This window comes from Silurus meridionalis, chromosome 13 (genome assembly GCF_014805685.1).
Source record: "Silurus meridionalis isolate SWU-2019-XX chromosome 13, ASM1480568v1, whole genome shotgun sequence".
Classification (NCBI taxonomy): Eukaryota; Metazoa; Chordata; class Actinopteri; order Siluriformes; family Siluridae; genus Silurus; species Silurus meridionalis.
In genome coordinates, this window is record NC_060896.1 from 7,850,903 (window position 1) to 7,878,564 (window position 27,662).

General features: G+C 36.1%; 1 protein-coding gene across 8 annotated transcripts in view; it reads right to left on the reverse strand.

Annotated features, from left to right (window-relative positions):
- The window catches only part of LOC124395491 (voltage-dependent calcium channel subunit alpha-2/delta-1), a 111,654-nt gene that overhangs the window by 65,660 nt on the left and 18,332 nt on the right, over window positions 1-27,662 (reverse strand). For all 8 annotated transcript variants that reach the window (XM_046864015.1, XM_046864012.1, XM_046864016.1 and 5 more), the window contains exon 4: window positions 1,190-1,249. In XM_046864015.1, coding sequence (XP_046719971.1) covers window positions 1,190-1,249 — 60 coding nt within the window. The remainder of the gene's footprint in view (window positions 1-1,189; window positions 1,250-27,662) is intronic.

A 27,662-nucleotide genomic window follows, 5' to 3' on the forward strand; every position in this document is an offset into this window, starting at 1 on the left:
ACAAATGGTGTAATGCACACGAAGCTGTTGATTATCCCACTTATACCAGTACAGCATTTGGACAAAAGTATTGGAAAACCCAACTTTTCCAGCCATATGTGATTTTTCCCAAACATCTACCACAAAGTTGAAGGCACACAATTGTATAGGTTGTTTCTGAATGTGAAAGCAGTAAATTTTCCCTTCAACTATGAGACCCTGTGCACAAAGCGAGCTCCATAAAGATATGATTTACATGGTTTAAAGTGAAAGATCTTGAGAAGCTTGCTTTAGAGCTCTGACTTCAACCCTACCTCAATTGGAACTTTGCTAACACCCTTGCTGCTGAATGTGCACAAATCTACTCCAAAATCTCGTGGAACATCTTCCTAGAAGAGTTGAGGTTAATATAACAAAGGAAATGGAATGCACATACCAATGTGGTCAAGTGTCCACAAACCTTTATCAATAGTGTACATGAATTTGTATTGCGTTTCTACTAATAATTAAGCTACTAGTGTTAACTCCTTGTACTATTTTCTTCTCATTCAAAAAAATAAATTCTCCAGTTCATCAAATTGATCTTGTACATCAACCCATTTATAAAAATTGACATATCCACTATACAAGTAAAATGACGTGCAATAATCATTCACCTAGCACAGTAAGGTAATCAGGAACTGTTTACAATCACTGATTAATTCTGTATCTAATTGTAACTGTATATTTTTATAGTTACAATTTTTTATGAGGCAGGCGTTCAAATAGAACAGAAAGTACTGTAATCTGACTGAAAATATTCAAAGTATTCAGCATTTAGATAAAAAAGTAATGTGTACAATTCTGAACCTACAAACAAGTGCTGGGAGTTTATGTTTTTTACAAGTTTGGTTTTAGTAGTACTGCAAGTTTTTCAGTAGTTTGGTATTAGTAGAAGTAGCAGTAGTAGTAGTATTTTACAATGGAAAATTGGTCTGAAATCTGAAACAGTTCATGTGCAGAGATGTTTTTTTCAACTGGGTGGGTATAATATTAAGCCTGACATCAAGCATTTTAAAGTTCAAAGCAAATGTGAAATAATACCAAAGCATGCATATGTGCATTTATTACTGTGAACAAGAAGGCCACAGTTCTGAAATGAGCAATGAAATGGATTTCATTGGCGCCTTATTATTAATAATGCAACATGATATCCAGATCAATTACTTACGTCAAACTCTTCCGTCCACTGATGCTCCATCTGGAAGTTTTCTGCAGCAGTTGCCAAAGCCTGAAAAAAGATAAACCATACACTACATCAGTGGGTTTAATTAAGGACATGATTTGAATGTTAAAAGAGCTAAACATTTGCCACTTTCACAAATTAGCATAGGGGTGTTTCCCAAAAATCATTACTGAATGTTGAGTGAATCAACAAAGGATGTGTGCCCCATGCATGCCAGTCTTATTAACAAAGACTGGTCACACATTTGAAGTCATTTTGCGTTGACTCTGCACCAAACACATCAACAGTCTGGAAATTAATGTGCAAATGTGCAGAAACATTTTCAAAACATAAATGACACTTTGCGGTGATGAATGCACAACACAAATTGCATTTGCTTTAGAAAGACACAATAAAGAGGATATTACAGGAGTTACAGCTGCTCAAACACATTTTATAAAAAAAAGGAGTCTGTTTATCAGATTATATGCCATTTTGATTCACTAGCCAAGTTCAGTCGACACATGGTTATTTGTAATTTGCTGCTCGTGCAAACTCAATATTCAAAAAAAAAACCTGACAATGATATGATCCCTTGGATGTTACTTATTGTGATCATATTTGAGTAATTTAGGAGTTATTTGGGAGTTATTTAGGAGTTATTAGTCATTCTGAGCCTGCCATCTTTTTTCATGCCTGATGTCGCACTTACAATTAGTTGTCACTAGGAGGCGATCCATAGTATCCTCCACTAAAGTGGCTAGCATGCAAACTTGGCATTAGAATCCATGCTTGGAAAATTTTTTTACTAAAAAAAAAAATAATAAATAAAAAAATTTAATAATAATAATAATAATGATAATGATAATATTAATAATAATCATAATAATAATTATAATAAAGCATGAAAGGGTTAATACCACAATATTTGCTTGACGCAGATTTTGTGTAGTTGGCAGTTACTAAGCTACAGGCATAATAAAAATTTAATTTTAATGTCAGATCCTTTGCAAGCACAATGTGTGAGCCATATTTTGTACTGTGGATCATCACATATTTCAGTAGGCCATTCATAATTAGGTTTTTCTTTTTGGCTGATGATAGTGTATGCACATAATAACTGTGATTGTCTTTACTGTTGAAACATTGTCACATTTGCGATAAAAATGCATAAATATACATTATAGCAGCCCTAACCTTGAATCTCACTAATTGTGTAGTAATGAGGCTTAAGCAGTAATAACTTACATTTACACTTGCATCTTATATTTCTCATGTGGATCTACACAGGTACCTTTTTTATATATGAAACTACTAATTAATTGCTGACAACATTTAATTCCCAATAATAAAGCATTGGAAGCTTTGATACCTAAACCTACAGATCACAGACATACTGTATTGTGTTGTTCTTACTTATGGCATTTGGCATTACACACTGATCAGGCATAACATTATGACCACCTGCCTAGTTTTGATTAGTCTACGCAGCCCCGTACACAACAAACTGCAGCCCACTGGGTTTACTGATACCTTTCTATCCAGACCAGCATTATCGTCTTTAGCAGTTTGCGCTACATGAGCTTGTCTGCTGGATCAGACTACATGGACCCCCACCTGCATCAGTGTGCCTTGGTCGCCCATGACCCTGTCACCAGTTCACCACTGTTCCTTCCTTGGACCACTTTTGATAGATACTGACCACTGCAGACCAGAAACATTCCACAAGAGCTGCAGTTCATACTGTTCATACTGTTCATACTGTAATTATTTTAGTAATCGAGTATTCTACCATCAATAATTTGAGTAATTGGATAAGAAGTGAATTTTTCTTTATTAAAAAGAAATATTTGAAATATACAAGAGGGATTAAGACAGGTATCTTAAAATGAAGAAGTAATTTGTTTTCTTTTTAGAAAAATAAAATTTTATTTCTCTAAAATTGCATAATATATGTGAAAACTAAACCAATTTAGTGCATTTAATTGGCTATTACATAAAATGCAAATGTATTTATATATATAAATATATATATATATATATATATATATATATATATATATATATATATATATATATATATATATATATATATATATATTTTTTTCATTAAAATTGATTTTATATTTTATATATATATATATATATATATATATATATATATCTATTTTAATTACTTTCTGTACAAAAAAACTTTCTGTCATTTTCTTTGGCCTAAATTTTCTCCTCGCTGTTTTCTCCCCATTCCTCCACTTTTTCATTCTGCAGCGTCTTCTGTGTCTAAAGTGCTCCAGAGCTTAGCAACAAGTCAAGTAATTTGAATACAAAAAAGTATTGAGGCAAATTATTTACTGGAGTTATTCAAGGAATCATTTCAGCCCTAGTTATAATGTTATTTCTGATCAGTGTACATATAGAGACAACAACAACAACAACAACAAACAATACAGTTGCTCCTTTATAATGTTGAAAGTATTGTGCTTTCATGTAACAATATGCTCATTCCACCTGTTTACCAACATTCTGAGTAATTAACATGTAGGAATTTGTAGTTAAATACTGTATTATTGATGAACTAGTCATGTGTTCATTCAAAGTTGCCTATAACTAAAATGTAGATAATCTAAAAATGTTCTTTTCTTGCCAATGTTCAGAAACGCTAAGTGTTTTTAGCTATTAACATTAAGTCTAAGCAGTCCCTTGGGACTTCTAAGCACATAATCATATATGAATGGGAGGATGGTGGGAGTCATGAATCTCCCATGGTGCTTAATTTCTACCATTTATCTATGGGCTGTCATTTACTTCTCTCAATCATTGTTCATAGCAGGTTTGACAAAAGATGTTCATGTTTAAACTTTTTGCCATTCCTAAAAAGCATGTAATAGATGGCAAGCTACCAGGAGGGCAAAAAACGAATTTTAAATTGCATTAAGGGACATAGCTCGAGTCAGCGTTGCCGGATATCTTGGCGATGTGTAGGGTAGTGTAAAGAGACAATTACGTCGTTCTATTTCACAATCTTGAACACCTGAAAAGGTCAGTGGTTTGACAAGATTGCACATTTCTGCCGGAAAGAGCAGGAGAGCTCAGTTCAGAAAAACAGGTTATATTAAAACGTTCAGTTCTTAGTCCTTTCACACATACAGTAGATCCACTCTGTTACTGTAAATACCACAACCCTGGATAAGATTTTAATAAGAGCTGTGAATGGAACACATAGCAAGTTGATTGAGTAAGAGTATATTTAAAATTCATTATTGAACAAAATTTTTTATTTTTTTTTATGTTAATTGAACTACCGTATTTTTCGGACTATAAGCCGCCACTTTTTTCCCACGTTTTGAACCCCGCGGCTTAAACAACGAAGCAGCTAATTTATGAATTTTTCCTGGGTTTTTCCTGGTTTCACAAACTTCAAGCCAAAAAACTGAACCCCATAACATTAGACCAATGAAATTTCCGAACGTAAAAACGCACCTCACCTGTGTTCTGAGCTGCACAGCTTCGGGAGAAAAAACGTTTTTCTTAAACGCACGACGATGCCAAAAGATAAACTCCCCAGAGAAATAGTTGTGAAAGGAAGGAGGAAGACAGTGAACAATGACTTTCTTGGTAGGCTACTGTTTAGATACAAGCCGTTGTAGTGCGTTGAGTCTGGGTGAAGGGAGAGCTCGCTAACTCCAGTTGCAACAGAAATCATATAAGCACAGACAGGTTTCCAAAACTTGTGCTTTTTTATTTTTCTTGGCAACAGCATTAAGGGTTAGTCAAAGAAACTTAGAAATCAGCATCAGAAAATAATAAGGACATATTCCTCGGTCTCCACACATGCAGTAATAGCGGGAAAATGCAGTGGCATGCTATTCCCAAAATACCGCTATGCTCCTAAAGGAAGCGCAGCATTTTTCACCATTACACCGTGTGTAACATGTCTTTCGTTAAAGCCTGTGTAAAGTACATTAGTGTAGACACCTGCGGCTTATAGACAGGTGCAGATTATTTATGTTAAAAATACAAATATTTGTAAAATTCGGCTTATATATAGGTGCGCTTTATAGTCCGGAAATTACGGTATATATTATAAAATACAATATTAAATACACTAGGACACCTGACCATGACACCCACGTGTGCTTTCCGAGCATCCAATCCCCCTTTGCTATTATAATCAAATCCCTATTAATTTATGAAGATTTTTGGGTGTGGCTGTGGGAATTTGTGCTCATTCAGCCACAAGAGCATTAGCGAGATCAGGCATTGGTGTAGGGTTAGGATGTCTGGATACACTCAGTGTTCAGGTTTTTCTTTAGAGGTGTTCAGTAGGGTTGAGGTCAGGATTTTGTATAGGTCACTTGAGTTCTTTCACGCCAGCCTTGGCAAATTGTCTTACACTAACATTTACATTGACGGTTTATAGCAGACACTCTTATCCAGAGCGACGTACAAAAGTGCTGTAAAGTCACTATCAATGAATACATTAACAATGGTTCACTAGGTTGCAGATACCATCAGCATAAAACTCTTTTGGGAGGAATTATATATACTTTTTTCAGTACATGAATACATAAGTCAAAACGGGAAAAAATATTCAGTTATGCGTGTTTTAGTGTTTCAGGAAAATGTAGGTCTTCAACCGTTGTATGAAACCAGTGAGTCAGTTGTTAAGACTACTAGGGGAATTTGATTTTCTCCCTGTTTTCTCTCTCTCTCTCTCTCTCTCTCTCTCTCTCTCTCTCTCTCTATCTCTGAGTTAAACATGCTCCTGAGGTACCAGTGACCAGTGTTCCTGCCCTGTTCTTTTTTGTTCTTTAAATCTGCCCGATTCATCCTGACTCTGGATGGAGTTGTCGTCAATTAGAGACCACTCTGTGCACCTGGGGATGGTTCCAGATCATAAGCCTAAAGATCCAAAAAGTTACTGAGCAATTCAAGAACTTTGAAGATGGATTTGGACTGTAATTACTATCAACAGTCTACTACAGTGGCCCAGGACCACAGGTTACATGAACAGTTTTGCATTTAAGCACCAATTACTAAACAGTCAGATGAGGATGGTTTCCCTTTTGAGTCTGGTTCATCTCAAGGTTTCATTCTCATGACATCTCATGGAGTATTTCCACTGACTCACTCATTAGAAATAAACTTACAATTTTAAGGAACAAACGTTTAGGCACTAAACTTATACATTTTGTTATACAAATTTATAGCCTCATAGCCTCACCACTGAGACAATACCTTCTGTTAAAAGCCATATACAAATAAAACTAAATTGAATTGAATGGAATTTTACCACCTCAGTGCCAGAGCTAAAACGAGTTCTGATAGAGGTTTGGACTTTTTAGCTTCATGAACGGGAATTTGAAATGCTACACTTTGTGGCAAAAGTTTGAAAAAATATTACATATAGGTGTGATGGTTAGGCCATTATGCCACATAGTGTATAAAGGCATTAAAAGGAGGAACTTTCCAAATTTGCAAAAACTTGTAGATGAATTTGAAATCATTCAAAATAATATTTAAATCTACAGCTAGTTTTAAAGTCTTTAGATTACGTGCAAGAAAGACACAGTTACAAAAATACCAGCTTCAGTCTCGAGCCAGTAGCCAGTAGCAACATGTCCACCAGAGAGTTCCACAATTGATTTTTTTTTTCATTTATTCATAATAATTGTTATTAATTAAAACATTGTGTAAACACAATTCTCAAGGTCAGCAGTCTTTTCTATTTCATTTACACAGATATTTTTTTACACTAGACAGACGCACATACACGTATACACATACACACACACACACACACACACACACACACACACACACACACACACACACACACAAACCTGCACACAGACTCTGGTGCTGAGGTTCTGGGCTGATATTCAACAGTCTCCTCACCTCCTCTGCAAAGTCTGGGAGACTATAATTACACAATATCATACTCTCTCTCTCTCTCTCTCTCTCTCTCTCTCTCTTTAACACACACACACACACACACGATTGCAAATGCATACACAGTTATTACACTTCCTAATAAACACAGCCCCATACACACACGTCTACATGGCTTAATACATACTCCCTCTCTCTCTCTCTCTCTCTCTCTCTCTCTCTCTCTCTTTCTCTTGCACAAAGACACACACACACACCCCTGTTTATTTGTTATTATAAGCATACTGCACATAATATATGAGTTAATCATTGCATATTAATACACATGAACAAATGCATAGATACACTTCTGAACCCACATAAAAAAAAATGCTTTACACACACACACACACACACGCACACACACACGCACACACACACACACACACACACACACACACACACACACACACACCCACCAGATTAACTATACTAGAAAGACAGATGTCGATCCATGACACTTTACCATGACACCATTTCTATAAATCTTCACTGAGCATGCTGGGAGAATATTGGTGAACAGATCTATACATTACTGGCCATTAGTGAGCTGTTGCCATAACAACCCTAAAACCGCTGCTGATTAAAGTGAGTGGAGTAACGACCCATGTGGATTAGGATGGAAACCTCAGCTGAAATATGTCACTTACTTAAACCCACAGAAGGAAATGTTAGCTGTAAAGCTGTAAAGAACACAGTGTAACGTCTGGTTAAAGTGCACATTTTTATATGAAAAGTGCACAAACCTGTAGTAAAACAAAACATAATGCGCAGGGATTTTTGCCACAACGGATCTTGCAATTAGCATTCTCATAATTCTGTGTAAACTGTATTATATGTAACTAAACAATACAATGAGGCATGGGGTGGCTTTTCTTTACATTTTTTATCATTCAAACCTGCACAACAAATAAAATGATTTAACACATCTTAAAAAAACCTGATTTAAAGCTAAAATCATTTAGTGATCTCATATGGTACATGTGCAGGACCCGGAGATGTGCAGCCAAGATCGTAGCCGACCCCTTTCATCATGAAAATAAACTCTTTCAGTTCATCAGGACCAGAACCTCACGCCACAGCAGTTTCATCCCCACTGCAGTCAGCCTGAATGACTGACAGCCAGTAGACCCAGAATAAAACCTCACTTTCACGTTCATATTCTAAATTGCACTACTTTTCATGTAAACTCATACTTATGTATACAATATTTATTTTATTCTAGATTGTGTACATACTTTAAGTCTGTATATACTGTATGTTTGGACAGTCACTTTCACTTTTACATTCCAAATTGCACTATTTCTCATGCCAAGCCACTTTTTGTATACATTATTTATTAAATTTATTACAGTTTGTTTAAAAACTGTGTACACATTTCATATCTGTGTATATGTCTGCACCTGGCACCAAGACAAATTCCTAGTAATGTAAAGTGCTCTTTGTACCTGGCAATAAAACTTATTCTGATATCAACATCGGATTGAGAATTTAATCACTAAAAAAATTAGTACATCTTTATACAAAGTAGTCTAATTCCTGTCCATAAAACTATTCAAGGTTCCCAAACTCCTGGCCTACCAGCATGACCATTTTCCCCTGGCAAATTCATCACACTGATTACAGTAAGTGCAGTGAAGTAATTCAATAAGCAAAGTGGAGTTTCATTAACACCTTTACTCCAGTCTAATCCTCCAGTCTGGAGAGAAAGCAGATTATTAATAGCGCAGACTGAGCTACACAAAGGCTTCATTTTACACGAGCGTCGCATTAAGCCACACGTCTATTGCTCCACCAAATAGCATACTTGCTGCGAATATGAATGATGAAGAAATGGATTGCAGGTGATCGAAATGCAAATCTGTTATTTTTCATTCACTGTGAATGCAGCTTTAACAGATCTATATTTGGATTAATTACCTTTCTCTCTCTGTCTCTCTCTCTCTCTTTTGTTCTCTCACAGAAGAAAAGAAGCTCAACCTTAGTAAATGTTAATTCCACATTCACACCAGGTATTATTTGTTTAAAGCAGAAGAATTTAGACTAGAAACTTAGCACAAAGTCTTATATATTAAAATTCACCCTGGATCCACTGATAAAAACTGTGTGTGTGTGTGTGTGTGTGTGTGTGTGTGTGTGTGTGTGTGTGTGTGTGTGTGTGTGTGGGGAGAGTCTGAGAGTATAGTAGGCATGAAGGAAGAGACCAGCTCAGTGGTGCTGCTGGAATATCACCCACATCAATCCTTAATTATTCTAGCCATGGGCACTCGACAGCAGAATAAATGATGTTCTTAGGTCTAAGCTCACACAGACACATTCATCTTATTATAACACACATTAAAGCGCTCATATGTTTGCAGCACGCTCGGCTACCTGCTAGACGTGCTGAAACTGCTGACAGTCTAATTCATTAAGTCCAAATTATAACAAGATACTAAATGAACAATAACAAACATCATCTTCTCCTGTCGTTTCCTACAGATAGCAAACGGCCTAATATTCAGCCTTGTCATCATTACGTGGATGTGAGAGTATGACCTTAAAGTGCAGTCGGTCCATTATTTTAAGACGGAAGCCCAAGCAGACAGCGATGTGACACATACTATAAACTAAATAAAACCCAAAGTGTATTGTGTTCTAATGGGGAGCTTTGGTTGAGCATCGTCATTGAGTTACAAAAGTCAGTCATAAATCCTGTTTGCTTCTGCATTTTGGTGCAGCACACCAGTTCATAAATGATTCAGATGAGTGTGTCTGTTCACAGATGGAGATATCCCCTGGACACGTACAGAGCCATGCGCAGAGATAAGTCGCAGTCTGTACCGAGTTCTAGAGCTGGTGACAAAAATCCAAAAGTTACATCAATATTTTCTCTTAGAAAGGTGTCCGTATTGAAAAGATTTATCTTTGATAGCGATTAAGTCAATAATTACTTGAGAGCAGTTCAAACCTTTGAGATTGGAACATATTTGATGAGACAGAATGTCAGAGATGAAGTAGGGTCTAAACCATCACCTTTAAGCATAATTTGTTTATTAAAGAACTAACTAAAACTAATTTAAAATGTGGTATATAAATAATAATAATGGTACTATATATATATATATAAGAAATGATTTGATGCATGAATAGTGCTAGCTGTTTGGTAAATCGGATCTGGTACATACTTTTACTTTGGATTTATAGCAGTCATGTAGCCATAATATAAGTTTTTTGTTTGTTTGTTAGTCTATTTTTGTTAATTCGTTGTACTCTGTCTTAAAGAATATGTAGCCATTGTTTAAATGATTGGTTAACCAAGCACTCATCTATGCTTATAGCTTTCTTCAAGTGCAATTCATAATTTTATAAATATAATATTATTTCAATGTCTGGAACTAATTAAAATATCTATGTATTTAAAGGTTTACTTTAAATTATTTTCATAGATTTGTATCTGTGTGTGTGTGTGTGTGTGTGTGTGTGTGTGTGTGTGTGTGTGTGTCTATTTGTGTGTGTGTGTTTTACACCTTTTATGAATAATGAATTTGATCATTATTAAACATTGCTTTTGCACCAAATTGTCAGCAGTGGTCCTGGACTAAATATTGCACCTTGCTGAAAAAGAACACACATAATTGATGCTGAAGGCTTTGTGAAGTCTGAATAGAGCAGTGGGCAATTTGTTATGAAATGAGTATAACCTAATACAGTATATGGCTCAAGTTCTTGTAAATTTCCATTCATTACCTTTCTGAAATGTATTTTACTTTTGTGTTAGATCATAAATTTAACAGCAAAATAATTATGAAATAATTTTAAATTCAATAATAATAAAATGATCAGTGGAGCATTGCAAATGAAACCACAGGAGATATCTTAAACAAGGCTAATTACAGAACTCATTATCATTAAGACAATGTGCATTACAGTTTGTATTATTTGTGTACATGTAATAATAATAATAATAACATTCAAAACTGCCTCAATATTCATAAAAGAAAATAACAATAAAGCCAAAGTAAGCAGCAGAATATGAATTGTCAGCTAAGAATCATAAGCTAATGTAAACAACAAACACTCTGCAATTGCAAACGGTGCATACGAATAACCTCGTGACCCGAGGTGTGTGGTAATTATGGAAATGAAAGTGAGGAGGAGGGTTGTGCCATTAATATTGCTTTGTTGTCCCAATGGATTTCAGACGGAAAGCAGGTTTACTTTCAAGAATGGATTTCATTAAGGTTTTCTTTTTTTCTCTCTGAGGAGGTTAGAGGAGTGATCCAATTACCTCCAAGGTATTGCATCTGGCTCTATTATTTACCAGGCATGATCATTTAAGGCAGGAGCCAACACTAGGCAGGCACTGATTAAGCAAAAAAAGATGCCATAATGATCCCCCCACAACTGCTGCTGCAATTAACATGACTGAGAAGATCTGCTATAAACACAAGCAGTGCACAGTTAATATCAGCACAATTTATGTAGCCCCAATGTAATGGGCAATATCAGTTACTTTCATATTGACCTTATAAATTCTATAGTCCTGCCAATATATTATATTATTATTGCTTCAATCATCCTGTAATTGTATTATTGGCATACAGACGTTGCCATGGACTCATTTCTGTACATCATGTTAATGATTGGTGAGTATACTACAGCATTACTGTTTGTGTGTGCACACAATTCAAAACTAAATCAAACAAATCATCTCCATAGGAGTCAGCATATAGCCTTCAAACTGCAATTTATTTTAGGAGCATAGATCTCTGAGTTTTTCAAAGCCAAAACCATGTTAAAAGCATACTTGTTCAATTTTATAGGCTACGTATAATTCTAGATTTGTCTATCTTCCTAAATCCTAATCTCCTAATCTGTAGTGCATTGTTAATATCTTTATTCAATAAATTTAACTCAATCTTAGGTGTTTAGAGAATGAAACTGTTATTATTAGGAATATAATTTTTTTATGCATAAAACACACCAAGGATTCATTCAACTGAATGCTGCGTTGTGGTTCCTGAGAATAAACACTTAACATATTGACAGCTGCATATGCTTAAATATTACTGCTATTAAACACAATGCTTATGAGCATATCTCTCTATATGTTTTTTTGCATCAACCTTCCACTTTAATTTCACTCCTTAATCAAATGTAAATGTACAAGGGCTCACAAATACAAGTTTCTACCCTGTGATGCCAAGCATGCTACAGATTGAGGGTTTCAGTAATGGCTTATCTGAGATTTTCCTGCACAACATTTATTAGAATTTTACACAGTGTGATAAAAAAAACCAAAAACATCTAGTGAATGGCATTTCCAGAAACTACATTCTTTTAACTCTATAATAATGCTATGCTTGATATAATTCCATTGCTTGATCCTGTCACACTTCTACTGGTTGACTGCTCTCGCCCTTTAGATCTGTCTGATTCATCCTAAGCTTTGAGTTTCTTCACTTATGACTCACCTACTGCTACTGTGAATCATCCCACATGGATACCTGAAATATTTGCATTTACCACAAAAGCGTTTATACCTCAATTTCACGCTAGCATTATTAGAAAATCTCCTCTGGATACTGTAGGCTTATAGCTACAAACCACTCCTTTATTCCAAAAGTGTTCTTCACAAAATGCTAAAACGAAACATCCTTTAAACACACATAATCATTTTTACTATATTAATGTAGAAGTGTAATCATTCATATTCCCTTAATCTGGTTTTATCCAGTAAAGTCTGGTTCCTCTCAAGATTTTGTCTTGAGGTCATCAATGTGAGATTTTTCTTCCCACTGCCTTTTCTCATTATGGTTTGAAATGTATATGTACATTTGTGTGTTTGCGTTAAGGTTAACTTGTAGAAAGTTGACCAATTTGCTATACAAATTAAGTTTCTTTCTACAGTATCCAAACACACAAAACAGTAAATTCTAATCTTTGCATTTTATTTGGATAATTAGGAAGTTTTTTATTCCTAAAAGGCAGAGAAAAGAAGGGTAAAGCCAGAGGAAGTGAGTGGTGAGGATTGTACGCCTGTGCATAATTTCCATTAATGAGTGTTCTCTGTTACAATGAACAGCAAAGAGTATAAGAAAATGAGAGAAAAAGCAGAGAGAGAGAGAGAGAGAGAGAGAGAGAGAGAGAGAGAGACATGGGGCATTGTGAATGTGTAAATTTATGCTTTAAGGTTATCATGAAAATTATAAAATGGCTAAATAAAGCCGATTTTTTTACTTTTAAGGGTCCCTTCTGAGAGACAACCCAAAGACCTATACATTCTGTTTAAACCCTGTCCACTATACCTAGCTATATGCTTTGTTGAATATAGTTTTTCTCTTCACTAGACCTGTTACTGTTGTCACTTCTACTTTAAAACCCAAATATTCAAGTCAATATTTTGTAAGACTAATTTCATTTTTAGTTACATGCTACATGCTTACATCCTTGAATTTTACAAAATCTAGCTAACTGTAATGGCTGTGTTCTCGCCAGAGAGATTTCACTACTACCATTTTTTTTTTTTTGTAATTACTTTATACATATATAATTAGTGGTTAAATATGATAGAATTAAATTAAAAGTTAAATTTTTATGGTAATTAGAACATAATTGAAACTAGGAATTATATTTGTGGTAACTGTAAAATAACTTGGTTTTGGTGAAGGGAATCTTGTATTATTACCTCATACCTCATGTGCATAGATGGAAAGCTATGAGCTGAGCAGTAAAAGAAGGTTAATCAACCCTTTTTTATTATGAATGTTAGAAGAAAATGTATACATCCCTGTACTGCACATATACTGCTCTTTGAAACATCGCTGCGATGTGGAAATGGCATTTTCGAATTCTTCCACTTTGGAGAGTTTTATCAAAAAGCTTGTTTGTGTTGACTAAAAACGCTGCCTCGGTGTGGACAGAAGGCCAAAACGGAGAGAAAAATATGCGTTTTTAAATGAAAACCTATTGTTGTGCACATGGCCTGAGCTACTACTGCCCATGGTAAAGGTTTTTGGGTAAAACATGCTTGGTAAAGTTGCTTCTTAGTGTTGTCTATTTGAAATTTATAAATGTATTTCTATTACTTGAAAGATTTAGAAGATTTCTTTATTACCATTTTCATGTTGAACTGTCGGTATTCCTTATTATAGCCAAATCAATCACAGTGCATTTGAAAGCCATTTGCATATAAGGAGCTGAGTTTAAGTTGTTGGTGGCAATCTGTAATGCCTATTATGACTTTACAGGGTTGCATGCTGGAAAGTACACTGTGACAATAATTGCTGTGCTTTGACCCTCCTAAGAGGTTAACTGTGTTATATGTTCCAGCTCAGTGCCTAAAAGAGAACCTGACTTGGATTGCTGACTTCAAAGCATTGATCCCTAACAGTTAATGTGTGTGGTCTCTGCTATATTAGGAAATCGAATTTTATAACTGACTCCTTTTTCTGCATGTCTTTTTCTTATTTAGTAACATTTTGTAGCATTCATCAATCATACTTAGCTTTATACAAAACAATTATTCTGAGAATTTTTCTAAAATAATTTTTTTCTGTATATACACTATTAACTAATCATTTTCTAATACTGAGCATATCATTGGCTGTTTATCCCACATCACATCGAAGTTGAATTCTCACTTCTGATTATTCAAAAAGGTGTTAATTAATTTTCTAGAACAGCAGCTCTGACAGTTGTGCCAGCTAAAAAAAACAAATCACAAGTCTAAATGAATGTGCCTGTTCTATAATTCACACTGACTTGCAGGGTTGAATGCTTTGCAGAATTACATTTTTTAAAATATGTATATAGTTTTATATATATACACCGTAATTTCCGGACTATAAAGCGCACCCATATATAAGGCGCACCCACTGAATTTTACAAAGATTTTTATTTTGAACATAAATAAACCACACCTGTCTATAAGCCGCAGGTGTCCACATTGAAACTAATGAACTTTACACAGGCTTTAACGAAAGACAGTGTCTGTAACACAGTGTAACAGGTGAAATATGTTGTGGCTCCTTTAAGAGCAGAGAGTCATTTTGGGAATATCCTGTTGCCAAATTTTTCCGGTATTACTGCATGTGTGCAAGGCCGAGGAATATGTCCTTATTATTTTCTGATGCTCATTTCTGAGTTTTTTCTCCCGATGCCGTGCAGCTCAGAACACAGGTGAGGTGCGTTTTTTCATTTCCGTTCGGAAATTTCATTGGTCTAATGTTATGTCACCCAGTTTTTTGGCTTGAAGTTTGTAAAACCGGGAAAAACCCAGAAAAAATCCATAAATTAGCCGCTTCGTTGTTTAAGCCGCGGGGTTCAAAACGTGGGGAAAAAGTAGCGGCTTATAGTCCAAAAATTACGGTAGTTTTATACTGTATGTATATAGTAAAGTTTTTTAAAACATAAAGTTGTTTTGTAAAGCTTTTTGTCAAAAAGTCTTCTTGAAAAAGTTTTGCCTTATTCAATAAAGAGTAAACAGCAGCAGGCAAGGGAATGTATGTTTATAGTTGCTGTAGTAGACATACAGTATATGTAGCTATTAAGCAAGGAATCATTGAAATTGAGTATTATTTCTTAAACGCTTAATGCAGAACAATGACAGAGATTTAGTGTGAGTGGATTACATGATCATAAATAAAAAAAACCTGCCAGACATGAGTGTGCAGTGTAACGGCTGTCCATTCCCTCTAATCAGAAAGCCTGAGGCCACATTCCCATTTATTGACTGCCATTCACTAATGAGGCCACAGAAACATGGAGACAGATACTTCCCTCATGCCCCACTGGCGAGGTCAAACATCTGCTAGACTAGAAATCAATTCACAGTACCTAGCATCCTGTGACAAATTGTTCCAATTTGCCTCTACGGATTCTCAGCTGGAGAGATTAACCTGAGTAATATAACAATCCAGTAACAAATATCATTATAGTCTGATTTATCAACCATGCATGTCTGAGTGATATCCAAATTAGAAAGGATTAGAAAGATGATCAGAATGATGAGATGGATCTGTTGTGTGAGAACTGGGGTTAAATGCCTAGAGAATCAGCTGTTGGATGAGTAATGCAGCTCTAAATGTCCAAATAGTAGAAACGCATTTTAGGAAATCATACAATTATTTGAATATTGAATGCTACCACGTGTAATGACCTGAGACCCAGTGATGCTGGAATAGATTCAATGCGACTCTGATCAGGATAAAGATCTTACCAAAAAAAAATGAATAAATGTAGTGCAATACAATGCACAAGCAGCTTTGGATAACATTCAAACCAAATCAACTGCTAATCGCTTGGGATTTTTACACACACAACTCTTTAGTTTTTGGAGAATGGTACAATCAGGAAAACCCCTCGTTTTGGAAAAGCCTTGAAAGAGGTCTTCAGAGAATGGTTAGACTGGTTTGAGCTGCTTAAACGCTACAATAACTCAGATTATATTATACAAAACTGTAATGAGCAGAAGAGCATCTCTGTATGCACAAAGTCTCGACCCTTAAGGCTGATGGGAACAGTACTGAGGCACACAGATGGTATGGTCAGAATTTGGCACCAACAGAATGAATTGATGGACCCAACCTGCCCTGTGTCCACAGTCCAGGCTGATTCAGGTGGTGTAATGGTGTTTTCTTGGATCACTTTGGACTTGTTAATACCAATCAATCTCTGGTTGAACACCGCAACCTATTTACGTATTGTTGCTGGCCATGGCTACAATTTGCTCATCTTTTGTCAGCATGAAAATGCACCATGTTACAAAGTAAAATCTATCGCAGATGTGTCAATGGTTTCAGTGTTTTTCCATGCTCTTTTGGACAGGATCCAGTAGAATGCAATTCGAACACTTTTGGTATTTGGTCAGTGGGAGATTCACAGCATGAAATTGTACTTGAAAAATCTGCAGTTTCCATGCCTTGAGAAAAGAGTTGAGACTGTTTTGAGAGCATGTTGAGGTTGTAACCACATAAAATAATTGCAAAGTTAATAAACATACCTACATTATATATATTTTTTTTACAATGTTTTGAAGGTTTATGAATATGCAAAACAGGATATGAAATGGTATAGAAACCTTGCATAGTTGCAAGGCAGACAGGAATGATCTTGACAGAGCATTACTCAAGGGAAGTTCTAAGAGTAGTTGTGACATCTGTGGAGGTGGTCAGTAAGTGAGGATGTTTCCAATAAAGCAGACAAGGAATGCAAAGCCCCTAATTTGGTGAATGATCCAATAGGCTGAATGGCAGTGAATTAGGGCTAGTGGATTTATGCTGCTCTGACTGGACTAACAGTGCTCCAGAGACACATTTGTTTGGTCCAATGGCCTTTCATAAAGGCCAAAACACACTGGCAGCGACATAAAGGCGCCTCGACTGGGTACTTACGACTACTGTGACGTGACTGTACGCTGATTCATTTAATGCCTGCAAATCCCTACAGATGGATTAACAAATTAAACAGCAACATGTGCAGTAGTGTCCGCTTGACTGCACACACATACGAACAGTTTAGAATTAGACCAACATCAGTGCATCAAATTAATATTGATATGCACTGTCATTGTATGTTCGGGACAAGAAATCATTGGCTGTGCGACCATCACCAAAATTATGTTACAGATTTAAGTGGTAAGATGGATGTGTATATTAGGTCTTAGTTCATGTAAATAAAAAAAAGAAATTTTATTTTCAACATTAGTGGTGGACCCATGAATCCTATGCAGGAACACAGCCTAGAGGAATAGTGTAACCAATCTAGCAGATAAGACGTTGGAGGAATCCAAGGACCCCATAGAAACGTGTACCTTGATCTATAGGACAGTAATGCTACCAGCTGAACTGTCATGTTTCTTTCATTTCATAATAAACTTTTATGATTATGAGAGCTCATATTTTATGTACCAACTAAAATATTTTCTTAACAATTTCAGTTCATTCCAGCATCTTCAAAGTTCCTGGAAATCCAACACAACTAAACCAAATGGTTTTCTGTATCCTATCTAGTGCACCACATGCTCGAAAAAGCAACAGCTAAACAGTGTACTAGCTGTCTGCTGTAAATGAAATGCAAACAGTATATTAAACAGGGGATCCTAGAGGTGACATTGCCAAAGGGAGGGATATGCAACAACGGATGCACATCAATCACGATAAAAGCTGTTTCATAAGATGAACTGGAATTTGGTTCAATTATCTGTCTAATCAAAGTGGGTTATCTATCAACTGCTAGCACTGGTAGAGATGCACAATATTAAAATTGCTGTACAAGTTCAACCAATAAATACTGCATTAATTCTTTGTGTCCACAAACCCTTTTTACTGAGGCAATGAATTCCTTGATTCCTCATTTAAGAGATATCTTTAACCATTCATATGTTTATTTATTCAGAGAGGATTCAAATTTACCCATTAGTAGACCCAACCCATGAGCCACTACTGCTATTCATATATCATTCTACAAATTGAAAAAAATATCAATGTCACCCAAGAGTATAGCATGTATTGTTGTAGTGCCTTACAGCTCCCAGGTCCTCAGTTTGGCCCTGAGCTCAGGTTAGTAACTGGGTGGAGATTCACATTTTCTCTGTATGTGTCTTTGGGGGTTTCCTTTGTCTTTTTTCCGCCCATCTCCCAAAAACAAGCCATTAGGATAACACAAAGTCTATAGGTGTGAATGTGTGATGTGCTGTGATAGACTGATATACCATCCAGGTTGCATGCTCGCTTTGCCCCAGTCCCCAGGATAGACTCCAGTCTAGGATTAAGTCTGGGATTGCTAGAAAATGCACAAATATATCACAATGGGAAAATTTTTCATAAAAAAATTAAATAAATCTAAATTCCTTTTTGTGGTGTTTCAGGATAACCAGTTACAAGGGTAAAGAGTACAAAAGGAAACAGCATGGGGGAGAATAACAGAATAATGAGAATATCATGCAGCTGTCACATGGGTCCCACTGGTCTAATTAACGGTCCTCTGTGCACAGCTTGGTTTGATGTAAGGGAGTTAAGCCGTAGCACAGAAAACAGCCTGAGATAATATTAACACGTGTCTATCCTTCTGTCACAACTCATTTCAAGAGCGCCAGTAGAGGACTGTCATTAATCCTATATTTCTACATGAGTTTTCAACCATCAAATCATTAGTGCATCTGGAGAACATGTATTGCAATGCGGCTATGCTTCAGTCTACAAATGAGGTCCGTAATTGTGTGTACATTTGGATTCTTGGAACAAAGAAGCAGCACTCAATTATAAAATCTTTTTTTACAGTACATCCGTCATCAGTAAAGAGATTCAGACAGCTCTAACCTTCGCAAGACTTACTCAAATGCAAACAAAACAGCTGCTCATTTTGGAAATACGTTGCATTGCATTACATTGCTTTTCACTTGCTTGTGGCTGCTGATGAATATGTGTGTTGTGTGTGGATGCTCTCGTTTGCGTTGCTGTTTGATGTGTGGGATATTCACAGGATGGACGAGCAGCAGCATCTGCCACAGACACACCGACTCTCTAATCAATACGCTCATGTCTCACACGCCTGACAACATGAATACACTTGTGCGCGCACACACACACACTAACACACACGTGCCCAAATTAAGCTACTCAGCTTACTCTGACCACTTAAAATAGAGATAATAATACAAAACAAATAGCAGAGGGGTTTGATGAGATAGCAGCAAATGGCTTGAAGCGGAAATTTCTGACAAATGAGTTTACACAATTTCTGGCCGGATTCCTGTCTCACGGGAAATCTTCAGATGGACAAGATTATCGCCCACTTGTTTTTGGATTACATGGCTACTTCTACTTAAACCAAGGATTTTTTTTTTTATCACATCCAACAGTATCAGACTCATCCTATCCACAATTGGAGGCAAATTTCCAAGAAGTTCATTCTGAGTTGAGTGAAGTGACAGAGAAAATAATCTTGTTGTGTGAGACAATAATCGTCCAATTTTCTCTCAAGATTTATTAAAAGTCTTTTCCTGTCGCTATACAGAAATGTTTTTTAGAATGAGTCTTGGAATGTAAGGTGGCTGTTGACAGCTGATAACCAAATTATGACTGTGAAAAACTGCTCTGAGAATGCCCACCATTCGCCAAGTGCTTCTGTATTCATAATATGTGTTGGAGTAATTTAATTCTTTCTTTCTTTCTTTCTTTCTTTCTTTCTTTCTTTCTTTCTTTCTTTCTTTCTTTCTTAATCATGTGATACTGGTATACTTTTTAATTACACATCTGTCTGCGTGTGATGGACGTGTCTTGCCTAATCATCTAGTGTGCATGCCTCTACAAAAACCAAAAATAAATAAATAAACAAGAAATACATAAATTCTGGCAAAAAATGAAGAAATAAAGACGGTCATTTTGAAAATTACAGCTAATGAACTTTTCCCATGTCTGCTACCAAAGCAGTTCAGTGCCACTATTCAGTTTCACACCTTCAATTCAAACCTTCCTTCTAACCACTTTCAATGGATATTCACGTGCACAAACACACACCCCCACACACACACTTCTTCATTGGTATTTCGATCTGTCATCATGAAACAAAATGTGCCAGAATGATTGCATGCAAGCAGTTACACACCTGATTCCAGATCAAGAAGCACATAGCAGTGCCTAAGACAGATTTTAAGTAATGAGATCTCCAACTTTTTGGGTGGATCAAAAGACTGCACCCTCAAAGGCAGTTTTGTATCCTCATAAGCTATATCTGAGTACACAGCTAAACAGGCAGTATTGCTTTTTGGGTCTGGCTGACTGTTCACTGTATTAGAGATGCTTCAGTGCCAATACTGGTCTAATATCTTGCTTATTTACTTGTACTTCTTGTATCAAAGTGCAATTATTCTTCCTTAAATAAGCCTAGTGTAGATGGTCTCTAATGAACAATGACAAATGGCAGCAAACCAGATGTACTGTATTACGCAATAAATCGCAAAAAGAGAAAAGCAGACCGCACACTGGTTAAGGTATCATGGAACTACAGCATTTTCTTACTCTTTAATAGAGTGCAAAAATGGAGCTCACATCTTGCACAAATATGTGCAAGATGCTGGAAACTGCATGCATTTGTGTGAGAGCAGTAGAGCATTCAAGCGAGCATGTGAAGGAACTCACTTCTGATAGAACATTACTTTTTTACACAGAGACATACTGTACACCCAAACACAAACACTGAGCAAAACCAAGCATTTTTACACCCACTTCCCAGCATTTTTTAATGGCCACTCTCTCTGATCCTGCTCTGCACAAACAAGTCATCCACTCTCTTGCTCTCTATTAAATATACTGTTTAAATGTCATTGTACAATATGTTGGATTAAAAAAAACTCTTTTTAGAGCAGCCCCTAATTATCCTCTCCAGAAAAAAAAAGCATTGCATCCTTTTACAATGTGATATAATAACATTCCGTGCATGAAAGTACAGGGACGTAAGTGTGTTAAGACATTTAAGTGTGGATGAGAAACTTTTGGGAAACGATTGAAATAGAAAAATTGGACATGAAGCATTTTTAGATGAATAAGCCACTTAAAAATGTATCCGGATTAGTGTATATCTGGCCTTAGTGTAAAGTGAAACAACATTTCCTGCCTCCAATTCCAATATACACTTACACACTTTACTCTTCCATCAAGCACCTGACAGACTCATGGTGGCCAATTGGTTGCCTAGAGGTTTTACAGGGAATTCTGTTTACTGGTGCACTCCCTGGTTCAATCCTGTGCTCAGGTTATTGTCCGGCCATAATTACCTGCTTTCTCCATGTCTGTTGGGGTTTCTTCCTGGTTCCTCAGTTTCCTCCCACCACCCAATTAGTAAATTGGTGACCCTAGTGTTTCGTAGTCCTGTATAATCCATCATGACCATGATCAGGATAGAGACAAAGCAACAAAGGATACAATGATTCGGGATGTTTTGAATGTTTCTTCTGGGGGTTTAGCTGAAATGGTTTGTTTTTTAATTTGCTGACATCTGCTTTACATTTCCTTCATTCTCATTGTGATAGAAAGAGATGTGGATCCATGAAAAGTAATTATTTATAAATGTATATAACAATTAAAGAAGCAGCAACAATATCCCAACATATTTGTTCTCTAAAGGTCCTACACAGACACTTTTTCCTCTCTTACACACACACACACACACACACACACACACACACACACACACACACACACACACACACACTAATGACTGTTCCTAAATTATTAATTAGCTAATTGTCTCAAAAAAGGTACAAAACAACATCAATAATTCAGTATTTAATTAGACTACAAACATCATTGTTACAAATGCACAAGCTAGCCACACTGAAGAGAGACAATCTCAATCTTACTCTTGCTCTAAAATATTTGTATTCTGCACTATTTAAATTAAAGATGCTACGTACTGTATATCCGATGAGGCCGATATCCAATTATATATATCCATTATACCCAACAACACACTACTGCACTCAAGCGATAATTACAGATATTTACAGCCCACTGAATGTTCAGTCCATTAAAGTTTAAAACTCTATAATACACAAATAATTTACGTTGCTTTCTGTAGACCGAAAACTGAGGCTGAATGTCAGAGCGAAGCTGCAAGACAAACAGGATTTATTGGAGGAAAGTGTCTCTCTCTCTCATTCACATAGCCAAATATAACACAGTCATCTCTCCTGTACAAAGAGATAAAGTTAATACCAATTCTCAAACACACAGTTCACATTTATTATTAATATTAACACGGCATAAATAATTTATTAGATTTGTGTGTGTGTGTGTGTGTGTGTGTGTGTGTGTGTGTGTGTGTGTGTGTGTGTGATGATAGGAAACAAAACACTATTTTTTTTTGCCAGAGCAATTCCACACTAACCAATATACAGTACAAGCTCAAAAATGAGTGCTGATAATTACCACATGAAGAGCTAGGAGTTTAATGAGCATCGTTTTGGTAAACTGGGGATTTGAATGTCTTTCAAAAGTGTACAACAGTGGAATAGTAATCATTTATATTCCCAGTGTCACATGACCCAGAAGAGGATGGGATCGTGTTTTAAATTTGGTTCTTAATGTCACCTCAGGAATATTTTCTTGCCTCTGTGAGGTTTTGTCTGCTCATTAGGGATGTACCTTTGGATTTCTACGAAGCTACTTTCAGACACTTTTGTCTCATCAAATTCCTACAGATATACAATAGAGTTTGATTCGAACTACAGTATAAACATGATCTGAGTCTTTCCTATAAAAAGGAAGAAATATGCCAAAAATGCAGGCAAGTAAATAATGCCAATTATAAATAGTCAGTAGTAGATAGTAATAAATAAATAGTGGTAAATATTCGGTGTGTGTTTGAGCTCGTTTAATGTTTTACTATAATATACTGTAGTATATCTTTTTTCTCACAACAGGTATTAGTGATAGAGGCTTATATCTGCCTTGTTTAAAAAGATAGGAAGTTTGAAAAGGAAAAGACTGAGCTGTACTGATTAGAATTAGACACCCAAAATCTACAAAATATCACTGACTGAAGCGTTTGTCAAGTATGGAAAAGCATTTTAAAGCAAAAGTATACTTAAGGCAAATGGTAATTATAAAGGATTGTGAAAGCCGTTAAAAGTAAAACTATATATATATATATATATATATATATATATATATATATATATATATATATATATAGAATTAATGTCTTAGTCTGACTGGGTTTTAATAAGATTGAAAATAGAGTGTGAAAAACACATCAAAGAGTCAGAGTCAGGTCATAAAAGTAGATGAGAACAGTTCCCAGTGCAATGAATGGTTTGACCTAATAGTTTGTGAAGTCAGGTAGTACATCAAACCTGATTAAACATTTAATTAAACTGTGTCAGGACAATTTAATAGAGCTGACAATCAAAGAAACGTTGCAAAATGCACAGAAAATGCAGAAATAAATGTGCTCAGTATGTTGCAACATACAGGTTAACAATCAGATTTCTGAATTTGGAACAATTCTACTCTTACAACTGTCAGTATGGAAGGTGAGATTCATCTAGCAACTACATTTGACAGTGAACGAGGCAGGTCTTCTTGAGCTGACGTGGTCACCCATGTGGCCCACACATTGCAATTACACTTGACTGTTATTTATTTATTAAATATGACTTTTTATTAATAAATATTAAGTTCATGTCTTACTGTAACGAATAGAAAGAAGCATTATAAAAGCATTTGCATATTAGTATTGGTTTTAAGTTTAATAGTTTCAGACTGGAACTAATATGACAAATCTGCAAATAATAAACAGGCCTTGTCCTGTCCAAAGCGAAGTATTTACCAGTATTTATATCATCAGCAAAAATTGGCAAAACTAGGCGATTTAACAAATAGCTCAGAGCTTGTGCAAATTTTTCTTTGAGTTCAAAATTCAAGTTAATTTCCAAAAGTAAAGCTGCTTATTACTTCTCAAATGTACGTGTACATTGCCGCATATCCCAGCGATGTTATGAAGCTGTAGACAGAGTGCAGGGTCATCTATGATATAGAGCCCCTGCAGCACAGAGGGTTAAGGGTCTTGCTCGAAGTTAAAAAAATGGCAGCTTGGCAATACTGGGGCTTGAGCCCCCAACCATATGATCAGTAACCCTTAAACAGGTTTGTGCACTTGTCATTTAAGTATAATATATGACCAAAAGAATAGGTTCCCTGGTGGTCTAGTGGTTAGGATGCAGCGCTCTCACCGCTGCGGCCCGGGTTTGATCCCCGGTCAGGGAACCAACCCCAGCCATTAGGATTGCACAAGCCTTAGTGCCGGTCCCAAGCCCGGATACATTGGGAGGGTTGCGTTAGGAAGGGCATCCAGCGTAAAACATGTGTCAAATCAAACATGTGGATGATCCGCTGTGGTGACCCCTAACGGGAGAAGCCGAAAGAAAGTATATGACCAAAAGAATATAAAAATCCGAAATTAATACCTATATTTTGCCACAAAGTTGCACAAAATGCCACACCCATTTACAAAAATCTCAGGACAATGCTTTTAATGCATAAAGTAAAGTCCATGAAAACATGGTGTGCCAAGACTGGAGCAGAAAACTTGAGTGTCCTAAACTGAATCCTGACCTCAATGCCACTGAACACCTTTGGGATGATCTGAAATACTAACTGCACCACAGACCTCCTCACCTAACATCAGGGCCTGATCTCACTGATGCTCTTGTGGCTAAATGGCCCCCACAGCCACACTCTAAAACCAATTAGAAAGCCTTTCCAGAAGAGTGTTGGATCTCATAACAGCAGAAGGGTTTAAAATCTGGAAAAGGATGCTTAAGAAGCACATACTGTATTGGCGTTACCCAGAGAGTGTGTATGACTGAATAACTGCAATAGACAATATTAGATATACAAATTAGAAACTACATTTATTAATATTATTCAGTCATAGTTTTAAAACAATTATATTTTGAAATACTGGAACATACATGATACTTTGCAGAAACCTTAAAAAATACTGTTAGATGGATTTTTATAAGTGTAGTAAATAAAAGTAGTATTTGTAACAATCAAATAGCATCCAGGCTGCAATAAAAATTGCCATATAAAATGAACATCTAGCTCTATCAGATTTTTTCCATCTCTATGTAAAACCCTCTTAAATTCCATATTTATTTAAACACACACAAAACTAACCAAATATGTTAATTTGCTTATTTAAAAGACAATCCTCTGTAGACCCTGTTAGTAAAAGAGTTTGCACTTCTTTTCGCAAGTGTTAGCAGCTCTGTGCGTGTTGTTTCATTTTCAAAGCTTTAGTGAATCAGTGCCAATATACAATGTTATATTTAGTTTTGCTAACAACATAAATGTGTCGATTCATTTTACTTACAGTATTTATTTAAAAATAGATTTTAATAATCACCAATGAAACCAACCAATTCCAACTACAACTGAAGACAAATGATAATACTCAGACTATTATACTTCTGCAACATCATGTTTTATGGTATTCATTTTGGTCTAATCATTTCTCCCAGCTCTATTCTTAGCCAGTTCATAAATACTCAGCTCCACATGGCATAACTACAGGTTAAAAGCCAGAATACGCCTCATTTGACACATCTGTTTGTACTCCAGGCGAAGCAATGTTTTCAGCTCAGCAGGCTCTGGGAACTAGATGCTATACTCTGCAATTATGTTCCCATTTTTGACATAATCTTAAACAAGTTGATTCATTCAGGTGCCATGGACTGGCTCGTTAAGTGGCAGATCAGCACGGTTGCCAGCAAGCCCTCAGGCACTGTAAACAGCCAACACAACAAATGCATCTGCTACCGCGGTAGAGCCAGAGTCAAGCACCCTCGGCTGCCTGAAGATAATGATGTTAAACCTCCCTGGCTGGAATTGAGAGCTGGGAGGAACAAATGACCAGCAGTGAGAGATGATGTCAGATGCAATGTGCCTGGTTTGTGCTCCAACCCTACTCTCTCTCTCTCTCTCTCTCTCTCTCTCTCTCTCTCTCTCTCACACACAAACACTCTAATTCCCCACAATGATTCTGATCAATTCTGATGAACCCATTATCGTCCAAACCCAGCATTAAACTTCCTTCCTTATTGTGCACTCAAGAGCCTTAATTAAGTTTGCTCAAAGATCTTCCAAATGTCAAATAAACCTTTGCAATTTGTAACTATTCTCCTTGCTGAGGTGACAATACTGTGTGTCACACACACAATGCATACAATATATGAAATTCTGCTAATAAGATTGAAACATGCTTCTTTTAATTTTACAATTGACAACCGGTTGAAATGAGATCACAAGATTCCAAAATATTAAAATGGTTTCTTTTTCCCTTTTTTTTTTATACTCAGGGGTCAGAAACTGCCCAGTCTCCAATTACTACCCAGTTTGCCCAGGGTAAACAATGTATAGGTGAACACAGTAAAGCAAGGAACCAATAATGAAACAATGATGGAGCTATGACAAAGAACACCTGGCCCTGTTGCCATGAGAACTCATGCAGGAAGCTTAAAAGGTAACATTTACACAATAAATGCTATTCATATGTAATTACTCATTTATTTTACTTTTAAAATGTAGAAAAACCCACATGGAGATAAAACTGCATTAAGCAACAGCAAAGAATCTGAACACCATCCAAAACTGTTAACAGTCACCATACACAATTTCTTAATTAAACCAGGAGAGTTGTACCATGGGAAATTAGGAAGCGCTTGATGCTGAAGGGGATGTTGGATTTATAGGCTGATGTGATTGATGACAAGTAAAACTTGATACAATAAAGCTAAACTTATTAAGTCATTGATTGATGGAACAAAACCCACAGATACATCATAGTTCCAGAGAAAGAAAAATCCCAAGCAGATAATAATTCCCTCCTCAGGAAATTAAATGAACAATTGCATTTAGGGAGTGTTTTATCCTATGGGTTCTGCCTTCTTCACCTTCTCAATGGCATTTATAGAAATACTACATTATGATTTGTAGCTACACTATATATACAAAAATATTAGAACACCTGACTTTTATAGCAATATGAGGTTCTTCCCTAA